Here is a 19,672-nt window from a genome sequence, read left to right as displayed (position 1 = left end):
ACACCGAGCGGTCTCCTGACACCCCGAGCAGGTGCCGGCCTCCGAAAACACGTGTGGGAGCAGTGAGGACAGAGCTCCTGAAGTAAAAAGGAACCGCAGGTAACTGTTACGCCCCGCTCTCGCCAGAATATCACCTCCGCGATACTAACTCGCCACACCGGAGTGCCCCGGCACAAGATGGCGGCGCGTCACGTGCGCAACGCGGTGACGTAGGACGGCGGCTCGCAAGGAGGGACGGCCCTAACCTCACCCCCCACGCTTAGTTACTCAGTTTTGCCCCCCTTCCCTCCCCCGCCCCCGGCCTGGTGTAGATCATGCCGCCAGTGGCGGCCCTGACTGCCGAGGAAACGGTAGCCTAGGACAGTTAGCTGTTACGTGACACTGATTCTCCCCGCCCCGCCTGACCCCCGAGAAGGAGGCACGTCCCCGCCAAGTGAGGGGGTGGGGAAGTGGGTAGTGAATTCGGATCCACCTGGGAGGGGGGAGTGGAAGTTCCCACCCCGGACTGCGGCGAGGCGGCAGCCACAGGTAAGCAGGGGGCGGGGGTGGGACGGGCTCCCGTGTCCCCGGGCAAGGGGAGGGCGCGGGGGCGCGGCGCCGGCGGGGACGCCAAGCCGGGTTGCGCGCCTGGTGGGGGTCGCGCGGGGCGGCCAAGGTGGGGGAGGGGCGCGGAGGGCGCGCGGCGGAAGGGGGAGGGGCTGCTCGCGGTTCCGGTTCTCCTGCCTTGGCGCCCGGTGCCCCTTCAGTCGACGGTCTCCTCCTTCCTCCCTCTCGCCTGCTGCCCCCCCCAATGAAAAATAAACCGAAGACCTCCTGCCGCAGGGTGGCTTTCGCCTCTGAAGCCGCCGCGCTGTGGCCCAAGGCGAGCGCCCTCCGTCGAAGGTCTCGGGGTTGGGGCGGGAGCCGCGGGGAGGGCGGCGTGGCCTTGGCCTCCGCGCGTCTTCCGCCGAGCGCGGCCCGCGACCGGTTATGTCCGCCCGGGACCCCGCAGAGCGCGCCGGGCGCCCTCGGGGTGCGGGGCCCAGGACGCTCGCTGTGTGGGCAGAGCCAGCCCTTATCCGCTGGGAGCTTCCAGTCGAGTGGGGAGACGTAGAATAATCACACACACCCTAAATAATCACGGAAAGGTGCAGCCGGCAGGCGAGGAAGGGGAGTGTGGAGTGACAGAGCTCGTCTGTTTACCCCCGGACAGACAATCAAACTGAGCAAACGTTCTCTTTGATTTTCTCCTGTATCACGAAAGTAAGCATGGTATTTCATAGCGTCAACTACGCCGTGGAGCGTCCCCCTTGATCTCTTTACAGTTATTGTAGATGTTAATCACTAGTTGTTTTGTCAGCTTTTGAGGCGTAATGGGCTAAAATAGTCATTGGGAGCCTTTACGTTTCTGAGGCTTATTCAGCATAGATTTGGCAAGCATCTGTCAAACTGGCCTCGTTTGTGGTTAAGAGTTTGTACACTATGTTTGCTTATGTTCGCAAAATTCGTTTTATCCTGAAAATTTCATTACCAACAGAAATATGCAGTTTTATTAAAATGCTGTTTTTCCTATAGACTTTATAACATGCAGTTTACTCGGTGTCTCAATTAGAATCACTACTGTGTTGCTAAGACGAGTATGTTAGGTCTGTTATTTGCAGTTGTCCTTTAAGGTTCGGCTTCGTCTGTGCTACATCTGTGCAGTACTACTGTATCACCAGTAGGTGGTAGTACCTTCAAAAAATGCTTTTTTTTTTTTTCACATGTCATCCCATTTATTTATACTAATGAATTTTCAGCTCTAAAGTAGGGTGTTGTGCCTGAATTTTCCTGTTCCTAAAGCTAGGCTGGAGTAATTGTCTAAAGATATTTTGTTAACCATTATTTCTATCAGTTTTAAGTAGGTAAACCCAACTAAACACATTGATTTATTCAGCAGTAGTTAAGTGCAAGGTATATTGGGAACAGGAAGTGGTCTTTGACTCCCTAGAGCTTGCATTCTGGTAGAGAGACAGAAAACAGGCCATTACTATACTGTGATAATAAGTGCCATGAAAGGTGGGGGAAGCATGTGCTGTGGGGATACAGCCAAAGCTTCTAGACCAGTCTAAAGGAGTCATGAAAATTTGCCTGGAACTATAACTTATAGGAATAGGCCGCTTGAAGAGGAACAGTGTTTCTGGCAGACGGAATAGCATACATGAAAGCCTGAAGGTGAGAGAAAGCAGCGCAGGCACATTTGAAGATCTGAAACAAATTCAGTATGACTAATAGCAATTTTGAGGGGAGATTATGAGTTAAGTTGTGGAAATGTTGAGCAAGAGACTTCTTGCCCACAGGCTTCTACATCATCTGTAGGTGGAGAAACTTAAGACCCTCTTCATTCATCAGATGAGAAAACTATATTTGTTGATGTTTACTATTTTACTGCATACGTGACAGTCTGCTGGGCACAGAGCATACATTCACAAGATAGAGGCCCTGTTCTTAGGCACCTTAAGACTGGCGAAAACAGACATGCCTATAAACACAGTTCAGAATGTTAAGTAACCTCATTAGAAATATCTGCAAGGCACAGTGGAACAAGCATTAAGGAAGGAAGGACCTAGAGCAGTTGGGAACATAATGTTTGGGATGAAACTTTGAAAATGAGGAGTTTGCCAGGTGGACGAGTTGGGGATGTGAAGGTATTCTTGGAAGAGGGACAGTGTGGAATGAAAGAACATGGATTTTGGCTTAAAACAGTTCTGGCTTCAGATCTTGCATTCACATCTTACTGTGAGATCCACAGAAATGGCAATTCCTTTGATCCTCAGTTTACACATCTCTAAAATAGGGAATCCAAAAACATAATAATAAAGAATCCAGGTGATGATATATAAAGAACTCTTAGTTTAGTGCCTAGCATATGTTCCTTTCTTAACAAGCTTTCTTAAAGTGCCATGCCTTTACTTTAACATTCTTCATATGTCAGCAGGATCGCAGCCTGCTGTGATTTAGCTCCCCAAATTCATTCCCATTGATGGTACTTTTTTTTTCTTCTTTCAGTCTGTTTATTTTATTCATTTGAAATCCAGTTCGATTCTTTTTTTTTTTTTTTTTTTTTGCCACGCTGCGTGGCTTGCAAGATTTTAGTTCCCCAAACAGGGATTGAACCCTGGGGCCACGGCGGTGAAAGCACCGAGTCCTAACCACTGGACTGCCAGGGAACTACCCCATTGATGGTACTTTTGAAGCTGTGTTTCACTGCCCACTTGTGATTCTGCCCAACTTGGGATTGTTTCATGTTAAGCTTCCATCTGCTGCCTTGGGCTTACTTTATTTTTACAGAAAATGTATGCATAAAATTCTGTGTTGAGCAAGTTTTTAACAGATTGTTAATCTTAACCTTAATTTTAGGAATAATAGCTTTAAAAAGTAAGCAAATAAAGGTTACACATTCTGATAACGTCACTAAAAAACTATGTATGTATTGTTAATAATGAGCCGAAGGTATAAAGGCTGCTTTCATTTTGGAAAAAAAACTGATTGGTTAATTCCTCTTTTAAAAAATCATAGAGGGCTTCCCTGGTGGCGCAGTGGTTGAGAGTCCGCCTGCCGATGCAGGGGACGCGGGTTCGTGCCCCGGTCCGGGGAGATCCCACATGCCACGGAGCGGCTGGGCCCGTGAGCCATGGCTGCTGAGCCTGCGCGTCCGGAGCCTGTGCTCCGCAACGGGAGAGGCCACAACAGTGGGAGGCCCGAGTACCGCAAAAAAAAAAAACAAAACAGAAAATAGACTGTCTTCTTTTCTGTAGGAAATATAGTTGTAGTAATTGTCCAAAGTGTTATTTGCTGACTGTAGTGGCTTTTACTATGAAATGTCAGATGTTTTGTTGATGATGTTAGTTTCCATTAGATATAAAATTTCTTAATAATATTCTTATGGGGGAAAATCAGTGAGTCACAGTGAAACAGAAAAGTATCATTTTCAGTAATTTAACAAGGTATTATAAAATCTTTTATAGTTTCTTTCAGTGCTTTAGCACTACATCTTTTTTTTTTCTCTCTGCTCTATATTCTTATGTCTTCTGAAATGGAGTGTTTAAAAAGGCATTTTCAGTAGCGATAGTATGTAGAAAGTATAAAATTCCATCTTTGATGCTGTCTGTATGTTCAGTCTTTGGAATTACACTTCTCTTAGTGTAGATTAAAAATCACTGCACTCTTCCTAAAGAAGGGACTATATATAGCTTAAAAGCAGTTCAAGCAGTTCCCTTAAAAGCAGTTCAAACAAGGGGAACACTAGATGAACTTGTCAAAATTTAAAGTTTTAAAATCATAGTTACTGGAAACATTTGTATCAAAATGAAAGAAATAAAATTTATATGAAGAAATAATATAGGGTAATAAGGAAAACACAAGATCTGATAGATGGATGGACAACTAATATGAACAGAGAGCTCACATAACTAATAGAGAATTAAAGAAATGTAAAACAATGTACCATTTTCCATCTATCAGGTTAGTCATGACTAAAAAATTCACTGGACTTCCCTGGCGGTCCAGCGGTTAAGACTTCACCTTCCAATGCAATGGGTGCAGATCCCTGGTCAGGGACCTAAGATCCCATATACCTCGGGGCCAAAAAACCAAAACATAAGAAGCAATACTGTAACAAATTCAATAAAGACTTTAAAAAAAAACCCTGAATTCTTAAAAAAAAAAAAAAAAATTCCCATTGCTTTCTCATGTGCTTCTGGTGGACTGTAATTCTTTCAGAAAACCTTAAATATTCATTCTCCTTAACCAAGTAATTCTCATTTTTAGAATATATCCTGTGGAAATAATTTTAATTACAGAAAAAGCTTTATATGCTAAACATATTAATCTCAGTATTGTTTTGTTTGGTAAAAAATGTGAATTATGTACATTCACTGGATGGAATATTATGTAGCATTTAAATATGTTTCTATTTGAAACCTAGAAAATATTTGTGATAAATGAAAACAGGATACAAAATTGTACGTACAGTATGTTTATGATTTTTTAAAAGTTGTGGAAAGAGAAGACTGAAAAGAAATTAGACAATATTATAATTAAGTTTTTATCATCCTTTCTCTTTCTGTTCTACATTTTCCATGTTAGAAAAAAAGGCTCATGACATATTTAGAGGGAAAAGCATTAGAAGCACTTTATGTTTGAGGTGATTTTATACCTTTTCTCAATGGCTAAAAACAGTAGCATCAATCCAGAGTTAAGAATGAATTTATTTTCTGCTGTCCAAAACGGGAAAAAAAAAAGAGAAGAAAGAATATGCAGGCTTAAACTTCACAATTATTAAATTAATGATGCTAAGGGCTAAGTACCTAGTTGCCCCCTCTCTCTCTAAAAATTCTTTGAATTGTGGTAAAATACACATAAAATAAAATTTACTATCATAACCATGTTGAAGTATACAATTCAGTAGTGTTTAAGTACATTACATTATTGTGGTGCCAATATACAGAACTTTTTCATACCCATTAAACAACTACCCATCTCCCCTCCCTCCAGTCCCTATTAAGCACCATTCTACTGTTTCTATCGGTTTGACTACTAAGTACCTTAAATAAGTGAAAGCATTCAGAATTTGTCTTTTTGTGACTGGTTTATTTTACTTAACGTATGTCCACAAAGTTCATTCATGTTGTCACATGTGTCACAATTTCCTTTCCTTTCTTTTTAAAGCTGAATAATATGCCATTGCATATGTATATCACATTTTGTTTATTCGTTCATCCACTGATGAATATTTGAGTTGCTTCCACCTTTTGGCTATTGTTAATAATTCTCCTATGCACATAGGTGTACGAATATCTCTGTAAGACCCTGCTTTCAATTCTTTTGGATATACACCCCAAAATGGGATTGCTGGATCGTATAGTAATTCTATCTTTAATTTTTTGGGTTACCACCATATTGTTCTCCATAGTGACCGCACCATTCTACACTCCCAACCAACAGTGCACAAATGTTTCAGTTTCTCCACATCGTTGCTAACACTTACTTTCTGTTTTTTTTAAAAAAAATATTAGCCATCCTAATGGGTGTGAGGTGATATCTTAATGTAGTTTTGATTTGCATTTCCCTAATAATTAGTGAAATTGAGCATCTTTTCATTTGTTTGCTGGCCGGCCCTCTCTCTTTTTATGTCTTTTCACGTAATTAGAAAAACCTTAAATTCTACCCAAATCTTTTACCAGCCTCTTTCTACGTAGTTCTCCTATTTGACATATTCCATCTCTCATAACCCATTTATTCTCATTCTTACCCAGCCTACATGTCCTGCAATTGATTATCTAGATCATCTAGATCTTCAGAAACTCCTTAGTTATGGTTTCATTTATTTATTTATTCTGTTCAACCTTTGCTCAATAAGTTCTCTATATTAAACTATGTATGCAATTAGAAACTGTTCCCTAGGGGACTTCCCTGGCAGTCCAGTGGTTAAGACTCCGCACTTCCACTGCAGGGGGCACAGGTTCAATCCCTGGTCGGGAACTAAGATCCCACATGTTGCAGGCCAAAGAAAGAAAAGAAAAGAAAAACTGTTCCGTAGACTGTAGAAAAGAATGCTTGGGCTTCCCTGGTGGTTAAGAATCCGCCTGCCAATGCAGGGGACACAGGTTCGAGCCCTGGTCCGGGAAGATCCCACATGCCATGGAGCAACTAAACCCGTGCGCCACAACTACTGAGCCTGCGCTCTAGAGCCTGTGCTCCGCAACAAGAGAAGCCACCACAATGAGAAGCTCGCGCACCGCAACGAAGAGTAGCACCCGCTTGCTGCAACTAGAGAAAGCCCGCACGCAGCAACGAAGACCCAAGAAAGCCAAAAATAAATTAAAAAATTTTTATTTTAATTTAAAGGAAAGAAAAAAGAAAAGAATGCTTGTGTTCCTGCACAGAAGACTATCTTATGTATACCATTTATTAAATTTAAACATGTTCATGTGGATCAAAATTCAAAAAATTTAAAGGCAAATCTCTTTTCTCTCTCTGTACCGTAGCTACCAATTCTCTTCCGTGGAGGTAACCAAGTTACCAATTTTTAAGCAACTATAGAGTATACTATCCATATTCTGTAGCACTTTTTATTTTCCATTTTAAAAGCTCTTATCATAGGTCACTACACACCCAGAGCGAAGGTGTGGAAACATGAGTCTGGATAAATTGAGCTCAGCCCTTAGTATAGAAAAGCCTGTTTTGTTCCTCTTAAAAAGTATGCATGTTAAGAAAAGAAATGTCTTAAGATTTTTTGAAAATGAAGTTAGAAAGCATCTTTTAACTTTTTTTTTCCCCTTACAGTTGATTATGGAAGATTCTCACAAGAATAACGCTTCAGAGACAGCACCTCAGTCTGGTTCAACAGTTCAGGGAGCTCATATTTCTCATATTCCTCAACAGGTAAGGCAGGAACGAGCCAAAACATTGAACCAGTTAGGAATATTTGTTATGCAGATTAAGCTGTTGTTGCAGATCACCAATTACTAACGTTCAAAAAAAGAACCAAGCAAAAGAGGAAAAAGACCCTGTAAAATGTTGAAATGTATGGAAGGAAGGAATTATCTGATTTAAATATCTTGTCAAGATCATTCAGTTTTATTTTCTGTTATAACATATTTAGTGTTTTAACATGTATATACTTCTCAAAACTTGGGGAGGTAGAGTTCATTTTATGCGGTACATGATTATTTTAGGTTTTTTTTCAGACTAATTTTGTTGCTGCATAAGACAAATGAAAAATTATTTGGCCCTTTGGGCTGACTTGAAATAGAGACTAATAGTTTCAGGAGGCAGACCATCTTCAATTCAACAGATGTATTGTGGATATAAAAGAAATATTTTTGCTGAACTGGAAAATAGGCATATTCATTAGAGAATTTAAATTGACAGACATGCATATTGCAGAACTGATGATATTTTTAAAATTTCAAGTTGTCTGATCCATGCACCTGACCCACTTCAGGGAAAACAACTGAAACTATGTATTGCCAGTGACAGGATTTGAACTTTCAAGTAAAAATTAGAATTTTGGATAACTTGTATTCACCATCATGAACTTGACAGCTTCCCAGTAGCTACCAACTTTTTCGTTACAAAATTGTGTTACAAAATCACGCATGGTATAAGATCCATTCAGAATGCGAGATACACCAATGGATTTTAATGTTAACAGAATACACAGAGTTCAAATTGTACATTGCAGACAACCTTTAAGAAACGGCAACCTGTCAAGTTTTAATGTGGTTTCAAAGGAGAATATCCATAGTTATCTGCAAAAACAATTAAAACACGCCCCCCCTTTTCTGACTACATACCTGAGTGAGGCCAGACTTTCTTCATATACCTCAACAAAACCACATATGGCAAATATTTAATGTAGAAGCAGATAAGAGAAATCAGCTGTTTTCTATTAACTCAAACATTAAGGAGATTTGCAGAAATGTAAAACAGTGTCATTTCTGTCACGAATTTGGGGGGGTATATTTAGTCATATTAGTGAAAATATATCATTTATGTTAACATGTAATGGATTTATGATTGTTGTTTTTATTTTTTTATTTTTTATACATTTATTTTATTTTATTTTTGGCTGTGTTGGGTCTTTGTTGCTGTGTGCGGGCTTTCTCTAGTTGCTGTTTTTAAATGAACTGTTAAATAGTTTTAAAATTTCTGTTTAAATTTTAAATGTAAGTATTAGATTAAAAACTGACATAAATGAAATTTCTTTGGGGTCCTTAGTAATTTTTAAGAGTATAAAAGGGTCTTGAGATGAAAAAGTTAGAGAACCAAGCAACTAAAGGATTAATCCTTCAAGCTTGAGGTATCCTTCTCTTATTTGGCTATATCTGTGAAGAATAATGATATCTTCCCTAGATGGTACTGGAAAAACAATGATAGAGTCTTTCATTTACCTTCTGTTAATAGGGCCCTTCACAGAAATGTTTTAATTCAGTTGGCTTACATACACATTTCAGTTATGTTGGTTAGATGTGAATGTTTTACAGGTTTCCTCAGAAGCATATTTACAGAGATAGAATAAGTAAATTTCTAGGCGGTAAATAATTTTATAGTGATTTTAAAAAATAATGTCACTGACTTGCTATCCAAATTCTTGTGGCTTGACTGCTTTATTAGACGCTAACTTCTGTAAGGAAGAAGTATCTAATAACAGTAGTATTTATTCAGTCATTCAGTATAAGGTGGGGATATAACAGTGAACAAAAGTTTCAGCTCTCATGGAACATACATTCTAGTGTTGGGGAGAATAAAATGTATCAGTTCGTAGTATGTGCTGTGGAGGCTGATAAAGCAGGGTAGGAGGAATAGGGGGTTGTTGATGGGGATGGGGACTTGCCTTTTTATGTAAGGTGGTCTGAGAAGTCGTATCTGTGGAAATACCTCTTCAATTATATGGACCAACAGCTGTAAACTCTGAGACTGATATGTGCTTGGCATGGTTAAGGAACAGCAGGGCAGCCAGTGTGGTAGGAAAGGGATGAATGAGGGGAGAGGGATACAAGATGAGGCAGAGAGGTTTGGGATGGCAGAGGAGAGTGCCAGATAATGTAGGCCTTGTATGCCACTGTAAGATTTCTGGCTTTTAATCTGGGTGAGATAAGGAACCTTGGGAGTGGTTTTTGAGTAAAAACCTGATTTGACTGATATTTTACAGAGAAAGCACTTTGATATTTTAATAGGATTCCTCTGGCTGCTTTGTGGAGTGGAAGTAGGAAAACCAGTTAGGAGGCTGTTACATTGATTGTGCATGAGACAGTAGTGGCTTGGACCAAGGTGGTATTAGTGGTGGTGGTGAGATAAAGTTAGATTCTGGGGCTTCCCTGGTGGCACAGTGGTTGAGAGTCCGCCTGCCGATGCAGGGGACACAGGTTCGTGCCCCGGTCCGGGAGGATCCCACGTGCCGCGGAGCGGCTGGGCCCGCGAGCCATGGCTGCTGGGCCTGCGCGTCCGGAGCCTGTGCTCCGCAACGGGAGAGGCCACAACAGTGAGAGGCCCACGTAACGCAAAAAAAAAAAAAAAAAGTTAGATTCTGGATATAATTTGGTTGTGAAGCCAACAGTGTTTGCTTTTTTAAAAAAAAAAAATTTATTTATTTATTTGGTTTCACCGGGTCTTAGTTGCGGCAGGTGGGTTCCTTAGTTGTGGCATGCGAACTCTTAGTTGCAGCATGCATGTGGGATGATCTAGTTCCCTGACCAGTGATCGAACCTGTGTCCCCTGCACTGGGAGCACAGAGTCTTATCCACTGCACCACCAAGGAAGTCCCCCAGTGTTTGCTTTTGGATTGGATGTAGGTGTAGAGGGAAAAAGGAGTCAAGATTGACTCTACAGTTTTTGACTTGAATAACAGTAAGAATGGAGTTGCTGTTTACTGAGATGGACAACATTGGCACATTTTTTTTTTCTTTTTGGGGAGATGTTGGCAATCAGGAATTTAGCTTTTGGGCATGTTAAATTTATGATACTATTTGTTAGTTTTCTTTGCTGCAAAACAAATTACGACAAATTTAGTGGCTTAAAACAATACAACACACATTTATTATCCTAAAATTTCTCTTAGTTGGGTTCTGTGCTTCAGAGTTTCACAAGCTGCAGTCAAGATGTTGGCTAGGGCTGGCTTCTTACCTGGAGACTAGAATGGAGAAGAATTCACTTCTAAGCTCACTCAGGTTGTTGGCAGAATTCATTTTATTGCAGCTGTAGGACTGAGAACTTTAATTTTTTTAGCTGGAGGCCACCCTCAGCTCTTAGAGGTCGCCTGCAATTCGCTGCCACCTGGCCCTCTCCAATAAGTAGTTCACAACATGGCAGCCTCCTACTTTAAGTTCAGCAGGAGAGTGAGAGTGAGTCTGCTGACAAGACAGAGTCTTATATAATATAATCAAGGGAATGATATCCCATTCCTTAGCCATAAAATGTGACATAATCACAGCAATGACGTCCCATCATCTTTGCCTTATTCTGTTGGTTAGAAGCAAGCCACAGATCCCTCCCACACTCAAGGGGAGAGGATTACACAAAGGCATGAACACCAGAAGGTGGGGACCATAGGGGCCGCCTTAGAATTTGTCTGCCAAACCATACAAGTAGATTTGTCCAATAGGTAGTTGGATATATATGGTCTGGAGTCCAGGGGAGAGGTCCAGACTGGAAATGTAAATTTAGGCATTGTAGATATATAGGTGGTATTTAAACTCATTGGGTGATTTCTGGCTTCTCTTTAGGACGTAGAAAGCTGGAAAGCATATTGCTCCCACTGTAAAACAAGAGTAAGCTATAATATACAAAAATCATAACTTCTTTCAACACATTAGTAGTGGCATGTGGGCATGGCTCACCTGTAGCAGTAGCAGAGTACAGGAAGAAGGCAGGGCTGTCATACAGGGGGAAATAAGAATTTAGCTAAATTGAGGCTTCGCCGGTGGCACAGTGGTTAAGAATCCACCTGCCAATGCAGGGGACACGGGTTCAGGCCCTGGTCTGGGAAGATCCCACATGCCGCGGAGCAACTAAGCCTGTGTGCCACAACTACTGAGCCTGCGCTCTAGAGCCCGAGAGCCACAACTACTGGAGCCCACGCGCCTAGAGCCCATGTTCCACAACAAGAGAAGCTACCGCAATGAGAAGCCTGCACACCATAATGAAGAGTAGCCCCCGCTCACCGCAACTAGAGAAAGTCCGTGGGCAGCAACGAAGACCCAGTGCAGCCAAGAATAAAAATAAATAAAGTAGATACAACATTAAAGAAATTAAAAATGGTCAAAAAAAGAGAAGAATTTAGCTAAATTTTTATTGAATTGCTAAAGTCTAAGTGTAGGCTAGTATGAGAACATAGAACCCTTGGGAGCTGCAGACACAGGGTAGGTAACACCCACTCCAGGGATCCCCAAGAGTTGCTCATGAGAAAGATTAGGGGAAGCAAGGGAGACAAGAGAAAGCCTCTCTAGGTGGTACAGGCCTGCCTGGACCCTTCTTCCCTGTGGAAAAGAGCTTTAAGCCACTGGGGGAAGGGAATAAACCCCATTTTCCAGTGTGGGTAGAAGTGAAAAGAAAAAGAAAATACATAAACCCTGAGGGAAGGGCAGAAAATTTTCCTGGGTTCAGACCATTAGTTTTCCTACTACTTGGAGAAAGCCCTACCCCCTGAGACTGAGACTAGGCCAGGATAACAGAGCAACTTCTCAGTCTCCCCTTAGCTCCTCCAGCAAGTAAAGCAATAGCAGTTTATCCCTGGGGAGGACTAAGAGTATGGAGAGACACTCTGGGTCAGGTGCACAGAGAAAGCCTAAAGCTGAGGGTGGAGCAGGATCACTGAGAAAAACCCTCTGGCAAACCAGGCCCCACCCTAAGCAGAAGGTCACACTAGAGGAATTTAGAGCTGGTTGTGTACTTAAGGTAATCATAACAAAACCCAAACCCTGCTCAATTCTTGGATAGATTGACTCATCCCTCCCCCAGCCACCACCTGCACTAAAAGCCTAGTAGAAGAAGTACTGAAGAACTACCACGCCATTTTTAGGCATGAATACTGTTTCCTCAGTCTCTACTATCTTACTACACATGATGTCCATCATTCAGGCAAAAATTATGAAGCACATACAAAAAAGCAAGGAAATAATCACCCGCTGTCAGAAGTAAAAATGATCAGTAGACTCAGGATGACTAGTTGTTAGAAGTATCAGATAGTGAATTTAAAATAATAATAATATATTAAAGGCTATAGTGGAAAAAGTGGACAACATGTATGAACGGGAGGTAAATTTCAGCAGAGGAATAGAAACTGTATGAAAGAGTCAAATGGAAATGCTAGAAATAAAAATTGTGACATAGATGAATTATGTTTTTGGGCTTATTAGTAGATTGGACACAGCTGAGGAAAGAATCAGTGAACTTGAAGATAGGCCAACAAAAATTATCCAAACTGAAAAAAGAAAAAAAAGTGGGGAGAAAAACAGAACAGAGCATCTGAGAGCTGTGGGACAATATCTAAATATTTAACATAAGTGTAATTAAAGTCATGGGACTACATGACATTACTGGGGGTGAGTGTAGTCAGAGATGAGGTCAATGGATTTGACTCTGGGACTTTCCAACATTTGGGGGTTGGGGAGATTGAAGAGGGATGGCCAAAGCAGTAAAAAGAAAATCAAGAGAAATGGGGATCATGGAAATTAGGAACGAGGTGATGATCAACTATGTAAAATGCTGCTGGTAGGTCAAATGAGGAGTAACAGTAACTGTTATATAGTCTATCTTCATTATTCAAGGATTTTTTTTTTTTTTATTGGCTGCACCTTGTGGCATGAAGGATCCTAGTTCCCTGACCAGGGTTCAGACTTGCACCCCCTGCAGTGGAAATGTGCAGTCTTAACCACTGGACTGCCAGGGAAGTCCCTCAAGGATTCTGTATTTGCAAATTCACCTACTTGAAAAAATTCATTTGTAACCCCAAAATCAGTATGCACTCTTGTGGTCATTAGTGGACATGTGTGGAGTAGTGAAAAATTTAAGTCACTTTCTCAGTTGAGCTCGAACAATGCAATACTCTGTCTTACAATTTTAGGTCTCATACTATAAACAATTCTCCTTTTTGTGGTCTAGTTAGTGCTGTGTTTTTCACATTATTGTGCTTTTTGTTGGTGATGTTGCTGTTTAAAATGGCCTCTAAGCATAGGGCTTAAGTGTTAAGTGCAAGAAGGCTGTGATGTACCTTATGTAGAAAATACATGTGTTAGATAAGTTTCATTCAGGTGTGACTTGTAGTGCTGTTGACCATAAGTTCAATGTTAATGAATTAACAGTACTATATTCCAGACTACCAAAATAAAGCTAATATTGCAATAAAACAAGTCACACAAATTTTTTGTTTTCCACTACATATAAAAGTTATGTTTATACTATATTGTAGTCTATTAAAATGTGCCATAGGGCTTCCCTGGTGGCGCAGTGGTTGAGAATCTGCCTGCCAATGCAGGGGACACGGGTTCGCGCCCTGGTCTGGGAAGATCCCACATGCTGCAGAGCAGCTAGGCCCGTGAGCCACAACTACTGAGCCTGCGCATCTGGAGCTTGTGCTCCGCAACAAGAGAGGCCACGACAGTGAGAGGCCTGCACACCACGATGAAGAGTGGCCCCCCCACTCGCCACAACTAGAGAAAGCCCTTGCACGGAAACGAAGACCCAACACAGCAATCAATCAATCAATAAAAAAAATGTGCCACAGCATTCTGTCTAAACAATGTACATACTTTAATTAGAAAATACTTTATTGCTGGAATTTCCTGGTGGTCCAGCTTTCACTGCCGAGGGCCTGGGTTCAATACCTGGTCAGGGAACTAAGATCCCACAAGCCATGCGGCCAAGGGAAAAAAAAAACCTTTATTCCTAAAAAGTGCTAACTTTTTGTGCCTTCAGTGAGACTTGCTCTAAGCAAGGTTGCCGCGGACCTTCAATTTGTAAAAAATGCAGTATCTGCAAAGCACAATAAAGTGAAGTGCGATAAAACAAGGTATGCCTGTATTAAATAAGGTGTCTTTAAACAGAAACACACTTAAAACCAGGTTATACGTTAACCGGTTGATGAAAATATTGTGCCCAGAGGCTTGCAGCAACCTAACGCTGTATTTCCCCTAGGAACAATGGTTCAGCATTTGCTCATTCAGTGTACATGGCAGCTTCATAGAACATAACCACAAATAACAAGAGTTGACTGTATTTGGCAACATGGAGTTCATTGACAACCTTGACAAGAACTGTTTTCAGTCGAAGTGGGGATAAAAATCTAATTAGATCTAAGAGAACATGGGAAAAAGAAAAGAGGGGAGAAAATGAGTAGAGAGGAGTTTTGCTGCAAAGGGATCTACAAAATGAAGTGCTGGAGGGGGTTTTATAAGTCATGGAAGTTTTATTTTTATTATTACTTTTTATGATGGGAGGAATTAACAGCCTGTCTATATACCAGTGGGAGTGATGCAATAATATTTGATGACACAGGACATATAGAAAGGACAATCTGGGATGATGTCCTTCAGGAGGGGCGGGGATGAGCATTAGTCTGCAAGTGGAAAATTTATTTTACATGAGCATAGGTACCTCATTCATAATAAGAAAGCAATCAAATACAGGTTAGGTAGGTAGATTGGGAATGAGGTACTCTGAAAGTTTCCTTTTGATAACTTCTTTGTTTTTCAGTCAGATAAAATGTTTTGAGAACGTAAGTGGACTAGGGATATATAGTAGGATTGTTGGAGAGCATTAACAGTCCACTTGAGGTTACTGATCATGAACTTAAAGTGTGACCATTAAGTTCAGTTGTGTGTCTTTCTCCAGTCAGATTCAGGTACTTGCATACAGGTTACAGGCATAGAGTATGTGAGTTAACAGGTTGCTGTTTAGTCCAGGGACTACAGCAAAGCAAAAAAAGACAAGGACATTGAAGGTTATGTGATACAGTGATTATAATGCTGTACCATGAAATTTAAGCTGTATAAGGAAGAAGTGGGGACTTGATGGGGTCAAGAGCAGGGAAAAGATAGTAGACTCGATGGATTATAAGTTCCTGTGGAGTCCAAGAATTGTTGAGAGTCCAAATAGTAGAGGTAGTGAGTTGGAAGTAGGTGGTACTCAGAGAGAGGGATACTTGAATTTGAGATTATAGGAGGGGTTATTGGTAATGATAAGGTTTAGGTAAGTAGTTCTCAACTGGAGTGGTACTGCTTCCCCACTGAGATGTCTAGAAATATGTAGGGGGTTAGGGATGGTGGTTGCCACTGGCATTTAATGGGCAATTTAGAGATGCTAAATGTTTTTCATTGTGCAGGATATTCCTGCACGTGGAAGAATTGTCCTACCCCAAATGCCTGTTCAGAAACCCTGTAGGGTATGACAATGGGAGTGGGTGGCCAAGAAGGGTAGAAGACAGGGCTTTGGAGGAGAGGAATCAAAAACTGGCCCAGACATGGAAGGATACTGGATGTTGCATACTGAAATCACCACAAATTACATCAGGAATAGTATTGGAGAGAACAGACTGATCCTGGGGCTAAAGTCTTAAAGAAATGAGGGGACATGACTGCCACAGGGACAGTCTACTGCTCTGAGCCTCAAACTTGGGAGTTTTCAGGTAGAACTTGGGACAGTGGCCTGGAAGTAGCAATGAAGAGCAAAGGAAATACCAACTCTGTCTGTAGGCTCATGGTATGAGTGCAGGAGAGAGGCAGTGTTCTCCAGAGGAGAGCAGAGGTTCAATTATGGCAAGAAGGTGAAGGGGAGGGACTCAGTACTTGATGAATTTCATTTAATTGCAAAGTATATATAGACTGAGAGGCAACCTTGCTTAAGACCTGGTCTGAATCCTGGTTTTGTCACTTAGTGACTCTGGAACATTGACTAAGTCACTTAACTTATTTATTAAATCACTTTTTTAAAAAAATTCATTTTATTTATTTATTTTTGGCTGCATTGGGTCTTCGTTGCTGCACACAGGCTTTTCTCTAGTTGCGGCGATTGGGGGCTACTCTTCCTTGCGGTGCACAGGCTTCTTATTACAGTGGCTTCTCTTGTTGCAGAATATGGCCTCTAGGTGTGTGGGCTTCAGTAGTTGTGGCACGTGGGCTCAGTAGTTGCGGCTCGTAGGCTCTAGGACGCAGGCTCAGTAGTTGTGGCGCACGGGCTTAGTTGCTCCGAGGCATGTGGGATCTTCTCAGACCAGGGATTGAACCAGTGTCCCCTACATTGGCAGGCGGATTCTTTTTTTTTTTTTTTTTTGGCAGGCGGATTCTTAACCACTGCGCCACCAGGGAAGTCCCCACTTAACTTATTTAGACTTGATGTTCAGCATCTGGAAATAAAGGCATCGGACTTGGTGATCTGTAAAGTCTTTTCCAGCTCCTAACTTTCAGTAATTCTCATACCATAGAGAAATTTGTGTACTTTAACTATGTGTGAATGGGGAAAACAATGTTGATAGTAATAGGTAACATTTATTGAGTATCCACTGTGTGCCAAGTGTATTGTAAGCATTTTACATGTTTTAATGCCTTCAAACCTCTTACCAACCTACTGTGCTTTTCTAATCCCCATTTTAGAGGTCACACAACTAGTAAGGCTAGAGACATGATTTGAATTCCAGCAGTTTGACTTCTCTTACAGCTTGGGTTTCCTGAGAAGCAGACAATGCGATGGACATTAGCATGCAGGAGGTTTATTAGGAGGTCCTCTTGGGATTGCCACCTGTGGAAGGGAAAGAAAGGAATAGAGGAAGCAGGATTGAACAGAGGGAAAAGTTGGACTTTGATTCAGTCTCAATGAAGACCTCAACTGACCCTATAGGGAGATTAGAAGCTGAGATAGCTCTTCAGAATTGGGGTAAGGGACCAGCCAGGCCTTTATATTCCTGCATGCACCAGGCATTGGATCTTGACTGACCCGGGAAGGGGTACGTGTGACCTCAGGCAGAGTGACTCTCATCAGCCAGGGCAATTCCAAAGAGGGCTGACAACTGAACACTGTCAGCAGCTGTCTTCCAGCAGCTGGGGAATAAGTCTTTTACCAGAGAAAAGGGGATCTGGCTGTTGCATCATGGTGTCCACTACAACTGCAGACTTTATAATCACCACAGTCCTTTGTTGCCTCCAGGCAGTGGATGATGATAAATGAGGATAATTTAAGAAATTAACAAACAGGCTTGGCTCCAGAACACTTCTAAAACAGATTGATTTTCATTCCATTCATATTTTTGACATGAGAATTTAGCCCAAGGGTTTGTCCAGGGATAAGCTAAGAATGTGTGTGCCCGTGCGTGTGCACCAGTGTTTTTGGTAATCCTTTCTTACCTGGTGATTATCTAATGTTTTGGATGTGCTTGGTCATATTGATTTTACTTTTTAGAAAAGAAAGATTCTTCTATAGAGAGTTAGAAATCTAGGTGAATTTATTTCGATGTTTCCAGTATGAATCGTATGGGGAATAGAAGAATAATTTTTCTTTTTCATTTGCTTAATAGGGTCTTTCACAGAGCTAAAGTTTTTAAATTTTGATTAGGTCCAATTTATAAATTTTTCCTTTTATGGATTGTGCTGATGTTATCTAAGAGCTCTTTGCCTAGAACTAAATTTCAAAGATTTTTTTTCCCTGTTTCTTCCTAAAAGTTTTATGTTTTACATTTAAGTCCACAATTCATTTTAAGGTATTTTTTGTATAGATTTGAGGGGTTTTGTTATGTATGTACAATTGCTACAGCACCATTTGTTGAAAAGAGTATCTCTCCTCCAGTGAATTGCTTTTGCACCTTTGTCAGGATCATTTGGGCATATTTGTCTGTTTCTGAGTTTTCTATTATGTTCCATTGATCTATATGTCTGTCCCTCTGTCAGTGCCACACTGTCTTACCATGTTATAGTAAGCCCTAACATCAGGAAGATGATTCCTCACATTTTATTCTTCTTTTTCAAAATTGTTTTGGCTATTTTAGGTCTTCTTCCTTTTCATATAAATTTTGGAATAAGCTTGTCTGTGTCTGCAAACCTGTAGATCAGTTTGGGGAGAACTGACATCTTGTTGACTCTTCCAGTCCTCAAATATAGTAAATCTCTCCAGTTATTCAATCTCCTTTGATTTCTTTCCATAGCATATTGTCATTTTCAACATACAGATCCCATACATGTTTTGTTAGACTTACACCTAAGTATTTCATTTTCTTTGGAGCAGTTGTAAATAATATTGCATATTTTCTTTGGAGCTATTGTAGATGATATTGTATTAACTTTGATTTCACTTGTTTGTTGTAAGGACATAGAAATGCAGTTGATTTTTGTTTATTGATCTTGTACCTTGCAACATTGCTGAACTCACTTATTAGTTCTAGGAGGGATGATTTGGGGGTTTTGTTTGTTTTTAATATTCCTTAGGATTTTTTATGTATAGTCGTGTCATCTGCAAATAAGAGTTGGTTTTCTTTCTTTTCCAATCTGTATGCATTTTCTTTCTTTTTCTTGCCTTATTGCACTGGCTAGAACTTCCAGAATTATCTTGAATAAAGTGGTGAAAATGGACATCCTTTCATTGTTCCCAGTTTCAAAGGGAAAGCATTCATTTTTTCATCATTAAACCTGACATTAGCTGTAAGTCTTTTATAGATGCTCTTTTTGAGTTTGAGGAAGTTCCCTTCTATTCCTAGTTTTCTGAGAGGTTTTTTGTTTTTTTATTTTTCCCATGAAATGATGTTAGATTATCAGATGCTTTTTCTGTATCAGTTGGTGTGATCATATGATTTTATAACTGGAAGTTTGTACCTCTTGATCCCCTTCACCTATTTTGCCCAACCTTTCATTCCCCTCCCTATGGCAAACCTGTTTGTTCTCCTCTATGAGTCTGTATCTTTTGTTTGTTCATTTTATTTGTTTTTATAGATTCCACATATAAGTAAAATCATATAGTATTTGTTTTTCTGTCTCACTTCACTTAGCATAATACCCTCTAGATCCATCTACGTTGTTGCAAATGGCAAGATTTCATTCTTTTTTGTGGCTAATATTCCTGTGTGTGTGTGTGTGTGTGTGTGTGTGTGTGTGTGTGTACACGTACGTACCTCATTTTCTCTATCCATTCATCTATCAAAGGACACTTAGGTTGCTTCCATATCTTGGCTGTT

The 19,672-nt window shown here is 40.8% G+C and overlaps 1 protein-coding gene across 7 annotated transcripts in view; it reads left to right on the top strand.

Annotated features, from left to right (window-relative positions):
- The first annotated feature begins 303 nt into the window (after nt 1-303).
- ATF1 (activating transcription factor 1) overlaps nt 304-19,672 on the top strand; it is a 54,246-nt gene continuing 34,877 nt past the window's right edge. For 5 of the 7 annotated variants that reach the window (XR_009565588.1, XM_060306750.1, XM_030835080.2 and 2 more), the window contains exons 1-2: nt 304-528; nt 7,306-7,404. Coding sequence is in view for 6 of the 7 variants with exons in the window: in XM_060306750.1 (XP_060162733.1) it covers nt 7,312-7,404 (93 nt within the window). In the remaining variant the exon portion in view is untranslated. Of the gene's footprint in view, nt 529-863; nt 883-1,121; nt 1,243-7,305; nt 7,405-19,672 lie in introns of those variants that run through there. The other 2 variants (XM_070046446.1, XM_030835074.2) reach the window with 2 other exon arrangements.

The sequence above is a fragment of the Globicephala melas genome, chromosome 10 (assembly GCF_963455315.2).
Source record: "Globicephala melas chromosome 10, mGloMel1.2, whole genome shotgun sequence".
In the NCBI taxonomy this organism is placed as follows: Eukaryota; Metazoa; Chordata; class Mammalia; order Artiodactyla; family Delphinidae; genus Globicephala; species Globicephala melas.
Note: the sequence above shows the minus strand (reverse complement) of the source record. Positions and strands in the feature narration are given on the sequence as shown.